This window comes from Chrysochloris asiatica, unplaced genomic scaffold, assembly GCF_000296735.1.
Source record: "Chrysochloris asiatica unplaced genomic scaffold, ChrAsi1.0 scaffold00329, whole genome shotgun sequence".
NCBI classification, from domain to species: Eukaryota; Metazoa; Chordata; class Mammalia; order Afrosoricida; family Chrysochloridae; genus Chrysochloris; species Chrysochloris asiatica.
In genome coordinates, this window is record NW_006408847.1 from 2,765,525 (window position 1) to 2,775,517 (window position 9,993).

Here is a 9,993-nt window from a genome sequence, read left to right on the forward strand (position 1 = left end):
TTTTCTATATGTTAAAATTAAGTTTTTAAATTTTTGTTGTGATTTGAATGGAGGTTTATAGTGTACACCATTCATTTTGCATTCAGTAAATCCTACACATTGTTTGATCTCAGTGATTAGTCCAAATTCTTTACCTTAATACACTCTATGATTTTCTGTGTGTTCACAGATACATCTACAGCATACAGCCTACGGCCTCCTGACCAATGGCATATCACTTTAAGAAATGTCTGTATTGCCCTATGGGACTGTTAAGATCTCTGAACTTGATGAAATCCTGCATTCTTTTTCATGTACTTCTGTCTCTTACATTCGTAACTCTTCCAGATATTTTAAATGATAGCTGGTTCAGTTTTGGATATCTTGAGGTTTTATCTGACTTGGGGTAGCAGCCTTTCAGGTTATCTTCCCAATAAAAAGTACACATGAGAACAGATACTTGGCTATTCTTGGGTTGTTGTTTTTGTTGTTGTTAAGTGTTGTCGAGTAAGTGCTGACTCATAGCGACTCTGCGTAGGGTTTCCGAGGCATAGCTGGTGAGCTCAAACTGCTGACCTTGCGGTTCAAACCGACCTTGCGGTCCAGCTCATTAACCCACAGTGCTACACCAGAACTCCATTCTTGGGTACATCACCTACTTTAATATAAAAGACTCCTGCGTTTAAACAAAGTACTCAGCAAGTGTAAGAAATGTGAAACTACAGCGTGCTCCTGTGTATATTTAGCATACACCTGCTTATTGCCATAACAGGAATTTTCATGTCGCCCCAAGGAAAAGCTTGTGATTTTCATTAGAATATAAGCTCAGCTTCTGTTTTGGTCCTTGTATGTTTCCAGAGATAGACTAATGTGTAGCATTTAGCCAAACACTCCAGTATATTTGTTGAATAGATAAATGAATGCATGTAGTTTTTGAGCAAATGATTGTTTACTAATAGTACTAGATGAGCATTTTGCTTCTTTTTAAAGTCTTTTCCACCCTTTTTTCTCCTTTTAGGCAGAAACCACTAATGCTAGCCTCTTACAGGTGCAACTGGAGTGCAGTTTACATAATAAAGTGTGTCAACAATTAAAGGTAAAATAATTTTAGTACTGTTTCTTGGCCTTACTGCCTCTTTATGTGTAAACACACAACAACAACAAAAAACAAAACAGAATATTTTGTTCTCAGAAATATGCATGCTTCTTACCTTATGTGCTAAACATTGGTAACATATCTTATATGCACCCTAAATATTGAAGCCACAAGTTCAGATTTTTTGGGGGGGGTTTCCTCATTTTTTTTCCTGCCTCCAATTTCAGAGTTGTTACCTGGAATCTGATGATGTTTTGCGGCTACAAATGAGCATAATTGTAACAATGGACAGTACCTCAAAAGAATTCGAAGAGAACACACAAGATCTGTTAGATCATCTCTCTATTGTTTGTGTAGCAACAGATAAATCTGAGACGTCAGGTAAGGTGGAATCTTAAGAACTTTTCATTATATTTTTACTAGTCGGCACCATCATTGTATAGCGTTTACATGTATGTGGTACCACAGCAAACCAAGACAGAGGGCTTGGCTTTCATTATTGAGAAACTGTTAGAATAACTGGTTCTTAATATGCAGCTCCTAATAAGGCTGTATTGTTTTGGGAGGCAAGTACAAACTATTCTGAGTTTACTTCAGGTTACTTTTTCTCTTGGCCTTATGGAGGTACTACACACATAAAGGAGCCCTATTGGTGCATTGGTTAAGTACTTTACTGCCAACCAAAAGGTTGAACCCTCACCAGTGGCTCCTTAGGATCTGCTCCAGTAAAGATCAGAGCTTGGAAACCTGTGGGGCACTTCAACTTTGTTGTTTAGAATTATTATAAGTTGGAATCGACTCTGTGGCATATAATAACACCTAAATTATAAAAGGGCATGACAGACTCACAAAGTATATGTATTTAAAGTTTTCATCTCATTGTTAAAGAAGCCCTTGTGGTGCAGTGGTGTTAAGTGCCTTACTGTTACTGAAAGGTTGACAGTTCGAACTCACCAGTTCCTCGGTGGTGGAAAAGACCTGAAGATGAGCTCTCCCATAGAGTACAGCCTAGAAACCCCTAGGTAGTTCTATTCTGTCCAATAGGATTGCTCTGAGTCAAAATCAACTCGAGAACATGCAACAACAGCAGTCTCTTAGTTGTTCTGAGTTGTAGACATTCTCGTTGATCAGATCATGCCATTTTGTATTTTTAAGAGTCAAGGAGAGACTGATTCTTCCTGGGTGCTTGGCAACTGAGAGTAGTGTGAATTTTATCGATCATTTTGATAAATTTTATGTTTGAAAATGTGTGTTGTCCGCCTTACCAGAAACAAACCTACCTTAGTCACTTTAACTTTTTAAGAACTTGTGTAGGAGATGTATGTTACATGATTCTTGAAGCTTCATGTAGGATTTGTCACTACTTATTGGTTATCAAGACATCTGATATGTGTAAGTGTATATGTTGCTGGTAAGTGCCGTCGAGTCAATTCCAACCCATAGCGACCCTGTATAGGGTTTCCAAGGAGCAGCTGGTGAGCTTGAACCACCGACCTTGCAGTTCAAAAGGCTTTGCAGTCTGGCACATTAACCCACAGTGCCACACACATGTATTTGTATTCAGAGAAAGAACTGGTACCCAGAGTATAGTTTTACATTGTTGTTGTGTGCCATCTAGTTGGTTCTAACAGAGCAACCCTGTATAGGGTTTCCAAGAGCAACTGATATATTTGAATTGCTGACCTTGTGGTTAGCAGTCCACGGCTTATCCTACGGTACCACTCCAAGGCCTATAGTTTTGCATTGCTATTGTTGTTGTTAAACATCATTGAGTAGTTTCTGACTCATAGTTGCCCTGTATAGGGTTTCCAAGAGGGCTGATGACTTTGAACAGCTGACCTTGAGATTAGCATTAAGTAAGTCTTCAGTGCCGCAGCACGTTGTCAGCCGAACTTCATGTATTCTCCAAACTTTATGTCTTGTAGTCGTGGGTCAGCAGGAGAACTTTCCTGTCCTCAGGTTTATTACAGTTTTTTGGTGATTCCATAATGACCAGGTAGACAGTGGAGTAGGAAAGGTTCTTGTCCTATGGGAGCAGTTTTGTTGTGAGTTAAAAGGACACCTACCTATATTTTGAGATCTCAGGTTGTCTGAACAAGGAAGTGAAGGAAACAGGTACATGTTTTACGTGAAATTGTCCAGGTGGTTAGTTTCATACAGAGATGTAGTATCGTAAACCCTAGACATTGAATTTCTCTAATGGTCGGTTTTCTTCATTTAGATTTATTAGCATACAAATCGTTTTGTAGTATTTTTTTGTGTGTGATTTGTATAGAATGCCCACCAAAAAACCCAGCTCCTACTTTTAATTAGGATAAGCAGTGGACTGCTAACCATAAGATCAGCTGTTTAAACCCACCAGCCACTATTCAGAGACCCTGTACTGGATCACTATGACAAAGAACTGACTCAACAGCACCTAACAACAGCAACTTTTAGTATTAAAAATTGATTTGTTTTTTTTAAAAACATAGGAATATGTGTAGTGTAATATTTTAATTACTCTATTAAGAAATGAAACTGAAATGGCTCTTTGTTTTAATATGATTATTCTGATTCTTTTGGGTAGATGATTCTACAGTGAATATGTACGTATTACATTCAGGAAGCAGCCTTCTATGGATACAGGTAATTGTAAATGCTTACATAAAGTAAAAGTTGAAATTACAATTATAGAAAGTAGAGAGTTTCCAGAAACAGACATGAAATCCATTCTCTTTTGCTTTAATTTAAGCCCATTTTCCCTTGTTTGAACCTACATTTGGATGCAGGTTGTCAGTAGTCCTTCCTTACTGTTAGAGACACATCTGCTGAACAGTTAGTACACATGTTGCTCTGTGGTGATTGGTTATTTTAATTCATACTGGATGAATATTCTCATAGTTGAGAGAAGTAATGTGAGTACTTTTTTTGTTATAGGATGTACATCATTTCTCACAGAGAGATGCTCTGTCTCTGAAGTTTGAGCCAGTTCTACTACCTACTTCTACAACAAACTTTACAAAAATTGCCTCTTTTACTTGCAAAGGTACAGATTTCAAAATAATACTGAAGATGGTCTTTGTATTTTCCTTCCTTAGTTGTTATGATGGTGGTTTTTCTGTAAAATGACTTATAGCTACTCTACTGATTGGATGTGGTCTTAAGTAAATGAGTGGATTTGGTTTCAGTATCACATCTAGTTCTAAAAGATCGTATGATGTAGAAACAACTGTGGGTACCACTTTTATTCTGCTTGTGTAGGATTTAACTCAGTTGGTGATTTGAAAGAGCAGGATGTAAATATATTTATTTGGGGAGGTACTGCTTTCTCGCCCAATGTGGTTGGCTTCTACAGTTTCATATTTGTGTGTAGCATGTATGCAGAATGTCTAGTGAATACAAACTCAGTCCCTACATTGTTGTTACATGCCAAGGAGTCAGTTCTGACTCATAGCAACCTTGTACAAGATTCTGAGGCTGTAAATCTTTACAAGAGCAGAAAGCCTCATCTTTCTCTCATGGAACAGCTGGTAGTTTTGAACTGCTGACTGTGAGACTAGCAGCCTGATTCGTAACCACTATGCTACCAGAATCCCTACATAGGCTCTTTTAAATAAAAGAATTTTGTAAAGACAATGCAAGTGAGTTTTAAACATATAAAAACATCCCCAACATCTCTCATAGTTTAAAAAAAAAAAACAAAAAAAACCCTGTAAATTGAAACAACAAATGAGATACAATTTTGTACTTGTATTGGTAAAGATACAAAACAATTGCTAGTATTCTATGTTGTGTAGTAATTTGGGTGGAGGTGGGGGAATACTCTGGATTCAACATCGGTGTTGGCTTTTTGGAAGGAAAATTAGCAATCTCCAAAAATTTCAAATGTACATATATGTTCTTTGAATCTTAATCCTACTCCTAGAAATTAATACTACAGTTGTGTACAAGGGGACTCCAAAAAGTTCATGGAGAAATTCCATTATCTTTTAATTCCATTCTTCTATGAACTTTTTGAAGTTCCCTCAAATGTATTCAAAGGTGTACCTACATATTTGTGGTAGCAGAACTGCCTAACAGTCTATCTATAGGGGACTAGTTAAGCTAGAGTAGAACAAGCGTTAAAGGCAATGGAGGACAATACTGTTAAATACATAGTCCTGCAATAATGATGATCTATGAGTAGCTGTATGGATAGGTAGATACACAGACCAAGCAGATGTAGAAGGAAAAATTGGAGTATATGCCACAAGTATATATTGATTTAATATTTGTACATGGGTGTCTATCTTTGCTCCTAATATATCCATGAATGTGGTGGTGTATAATAGGAGCAGAGTGGTAAACATTTTTTACATGTAACCAAACACCTTGAGGGAATGAGAAACTGGGTCTGGAGGCTTACGGTCATAGACTCCAAGGATACCTAGATCAATTGGCCTAACAGTCTACAAAGACTGCATTCTATATTGGTGAGTAGAGACTGGGGTCGTAAAAGCTCTTGATCAGCCATGTGTAAGGTTCAGCTATTGGTCTGTCCCTGTCTGGGGAAAAGAATAGTGATGAACATTGAAGACACATGAAAATATCAGACCAGAAGAAATAGATAGTATCTGTCTATCATTACCAACTGCTCAGAAAGGAATCACATTAGAAGGTGCTGGATAGAGTAGGAGAAAATGTGAAACAAAACTCAAAATCATAAAGAGCAGACTTACTGGTTGGGTAGAGACTGGTAGAACCTCCAAGACGGTGGCCCTTAGTCTTCCTCCAGGTCTGGACCTGAACTCACCTTCATGGTTCAATTTTCACCTAACAATGGAAAGGGAGAACAGTAACACTAACAATGTGAAGTATGTACATCTTAGAAGAATCAGCCATTTGAGATCAAAAGAGCAACATTTACCCAACAACAAATCTTTGAGCGGTTAGCAAAGAAGGAAGAATGGAAACAGGGAGTAAGTAGGATAAGTGATGTTACACTAATTGGATTCTAATCAGTGACAGGGAACAAAACGTATATGAGTTGTTGAATGCAAAACTGGTAATATGGTCTGTAAACCATCACTCAATTCACAATAAAAAGTTAAAAAAGAAACGCAATTGAGAGTTTTGGAAGTCAGAGGTAAGAAGTAGACTGTATTTTTACATATCTTATATTAGTGTTTCAGCAGGTTTTTTGTTTGTTGTGTTTTGAATCATATGTAGAAATTTAAAAACTTAGTTGAGTGTTAGGATCAGAGTTAAGCTTTGTATTATGATCAAGCTCTTGGAAAGCTTTGGAGTGTTGTCTTTTTTCCTGTTTTGGAGTGTTGTCTTGATATACCAGCAAAGCATTCCTACTTTTTACTATTTAGGTTTCATTCTTCTCTTACTCATGCCTCCACATGCTCCTTTCTGGTTCATCCACTTGAGCGTCACTTCTCACTGCGTCATCTCTGACAGACCTGCAGACTTTCTTCTTATTAATGGTGATGATGGTGGTGGTGGTGGTATGCCGTGGAGTTGGTTCCAACTCATAGTGACTCTTTTCAGGGTTTTTGAGGTTGTAAATGTTTACAGGAACAGAAAACCTCATTTTTCTCCCCCAGAATGGCTAGTAGTTTCAAACTTCTGACCTTGAAGTTAGCAGCCCAACTCATAAACCACTACGCTAACAGAACTTTATAATGAAAAAGACTCAGTGTTGACTGTTAACTGTTTTCAACTAAGAAATGAGAATTTTTAAAAAGTTTTTTAAAGATAATTTGGCACTGTAGTATTAGCACTGGACTGCTAACCACAAGGTTGGCAGTTCAAACCTACCAGCTGCCCTTTGGAAACCCTCTCAGGTTCTGTGAGTCAGAACTGACTGGATGGTACTTAATAACAACAAATCTAATTCATTATTTTCATGGAAACAGAAGTAATGATAAAGTTAAGAAGCATGTGTCTTGTTTTGTTCAGGCTTAATAAAAGAAAACGTGGTTAGGTTCATGCTTCACATCTATCTCTTTATATCTCAAAGCAGCTACATCATGTGACAGTGAAATTAATTATCTAGAAGATGTAAAGAAAACAAAACACACTCCAATGCTAAAAACATGCCTGTCCTCACCTGTGGTTCAAGGGTAGGTAATTCTGCATTCTATGTGATTTTGTTCTCTAGAGATGATTTAAAATCTAACTGATGTCACTTGTATGATTCTCTTTGTCTCTGGACTCACCTCCTAACGAGCAGCATTGCTAACAAGCAGTGAAGGAGCTATTAGCAGAATATTGAAAAAGAAGTGGAATAATTCCGTAGCTCCTGGATTAAGTTTTGGTGGCCAGCCCGGAGAGGCAACCAGGTGCAGTGTGCCAGAGAAGGTGTTCATCTGGTGTGTCTGAGTTGCCTTCTGGCCCTCGTTTATCCCTAGTGGCCCCCAAGTGCTTACCTGACCTTGCAAGTTGCTTCATTTCTGACCTTCGCTTGCTTGTTGCATGATTAAGAATACTATCTCTAAGGCTGTTCTCAGTACTAACATTCTATTACATTATCTTCTCTTCACAGTTAAAGGCTCATTAGAGTGCTGATAGCATTCATTTGTGGCACACACAGCTAACCTCTCTATTACTAATTCAAAGGTTGACAGTTCAAGCCAACTCAGAGATGCCTCTGAAGACAGACCTGGGGTCCCCAGGAGTCAGAATTAGGAACACCTGTCTCTGACAAGAGTGTCACACTTGTTGTCTTCCTCCCCAGACTGACTGCAGGCTTGTCTTTGGTTCACAGGTATTTTAGAATGGACTCTGCCGCAGCTCAGTTTCACATAGAGACTCATGAGAACACATCAGGCGTCTGGTCAATGTGGTTTCTCAATCATTTTGACCATAGTATTGTGTTAAATGGTGTGTTTGTTTCCAAGGAGACCAAACACCTTTTAAAGGTACATGTGGTATTTTACTCTAATTTTATTTTCTCTTTTTATCCTATTTTAAACTTTCCAGAAGATCACATGCTATGGAATTAGTAGTAGTAATACATTTTAATTTTTGATCTATGATGATTTTAAATGAAATACTTTTCTTTGGACACATTCAGAACTACTTTGAGGATCTTCCTCTTGCATTTTTAACATATTGTTAAGGGTCTCAAAGAGACCAGATTATAAGAGGGGGCTTCAAAAAAAAAGTTTGTGGAAAAAAAAAAGAACAAAAAGGTCACGAAATTTTTCCACAAACGTTAGAAGCCTTCTCAGAGATTTCTCTATGAATATTTTCTCTTACTGTTATTCCAAATCCATTTTAATCTGTAAATCCTACTGAGAGTCTTCTATTTAGAAAAATAAACCTAGGTCATAATAAAATAGTAAGATTTTACAAAATACCACTATAAAAATTTCAAGATAATTTTTGTGAAACTTGAAAACAGTAGCATACTAAACATTCTTTGAACCAGTTATTTATATGAAAATACCTCTAGCTTTGATCTGGGAATAATTGAGTAAACTTGTAATTGCTAAAGTAAAGGAGAACTTGAACGTCCTCCTTGAAAATGAATGTAATCAGTAATCACTATTAGGAAAAGTAACCTCTCTTGCTTCTTTTCTTTTTAGATTCTGAATTTCACTGGCCCTTTATTTCTACCTCCAGGCTGTTGGAATATATTGTCTTTGAAACTTGCTGTTAAAGACATTGCCGTAAATATATTCACCCATGTATTTTTCACTACAAACATAGGTGCCATTTTTGCAATACCTCTACAGATATACTCGGCACCGACCAAGGTATTGTGTACAACACTGTGTTTTATAATAGTCTTAATAATTGATTTTTTTTATTATTAACGTAAGGTGCTTGGATGTTATTAACTTGGATGAAGCTCATTTTCTTTAAGGTTATCTAAGAGATTGAAGGATATCCAGGCCAATCCTAGATGATAAATTAGTTAGACATGGAAATCTTTATTTGGAAGTAATTTCAGTTTTTCATTAAGTAATTTAAAGTTCTTGAATAAAATAAGGCATTACAAGCAGATTAACAGATCTCATTTCATTTATTTCTAAAATTTGTTGAGCAGGGAATAGGTACTTTTGTTGTTTTAGAAACACAGTTGTGCTCTTAAATGCATACTTGCAATGAAATTAGATTTCAGATGTTTTAGTTAGAACTGTGTTAAGTGATTCTACATTGCTTGTGTTTCTGGAATTTCCTTAGTATGCCAAATCTAAGCCTGAAAGGATTCATAAATAAGAAAATGCTTTTATAAAACCCAAATAAATTACATTTAACTTAGAATTTCTCTTCAACATGTCACATTTTTTCCTTAATGTTGATTTATTTTCATTTGGTTATTATTATCGCTTCTTTTTGATCCAAACTATTATGTATAACACTGGGTTCTAGTTTTTCACTATGAGACCTGCATGCAACCATCTTTTATGATTTTTCTCACTTATTAGCGTTGATGTTTCGTAATTAGAAATCTGTCCACCATGCCTCACATTTAGTTATACACTTAAAGATAGGACTCCTATCTTTAAGATCCATCCATATTTTGAGCATGGTAGATTTCTTAGAAACCTCCCTTTTCCAATCAAGAGAAGCATATAAGAAAAGTGGCTCAGGGAGGGAGCAGGCAAGTTTCAGATATTTGTAGAGCTAGCAAGTCTCGGTTCTCCAGACCTATAGGAAATGGGACATTCATATAAATGTTCTAATTAGCCAGGAATTAACAAAGATTGGTTTATTGTTTTTCACAGGGTTAGATGCAGTACAATTTAAAAGAAAAAAAAAAAACAAACACTAAAAATCTCCTGAGGTTAATTTATTCTTAAATTCAGCAGATGGTTTTGTGTTTTGTAAGCCTCGTTGGTCAATATTGTCAAAGATGATTGTTGTTATGTGCCATGGAGTCGGTTCCGACCCATAGTGACCCTGTACAGGGTTTCCGAGGCTGTAAATCTTTACGGGAG

General features: G+C 36.8%; 1 protein-coding gene across 1 annotated transcript in view; it reads left to right on the forward strand.

Annotated features, from left to right (window-relative positions):
* KIAA0922 (KIAA0922 ortholog) overlaps window positions 1-9,993 on the forward strand; it is a 218,992-nt gene that overhangs the window by 145,359 nt on the left and 63,640 nt on the right. The window contains exons 8-14 of the mRNA XM_006875505.1: window positions 998-1,075; window positions 1,303-1,456; window positions 3,645-3,703; window positions 3,995-4,103; window positions 7,068-7,167; window positions 7,812-7,965; window positions 8,635-8,805. Of these exons, the coding sequence (XP_006875567.1) occupies window positions 998-1,075; window positions 1,303-1,456; window positions 3,645-3,703; window positions 3,995-4,103; window positions 7,068-7,167; window positions 7,812-7,965; window positions 8,635-8,805 (825 nt within the window). The remainder of the gene's footprint in view (window positions 1-997; window positions 1,076-1,302; window positions 1,457-3,644; window positions 3,704-3,994; window positions 4,104-7,067; window positions 7,168-7,811; window positions 7,966-8,634; window positions 8,806-9,993) is intronic.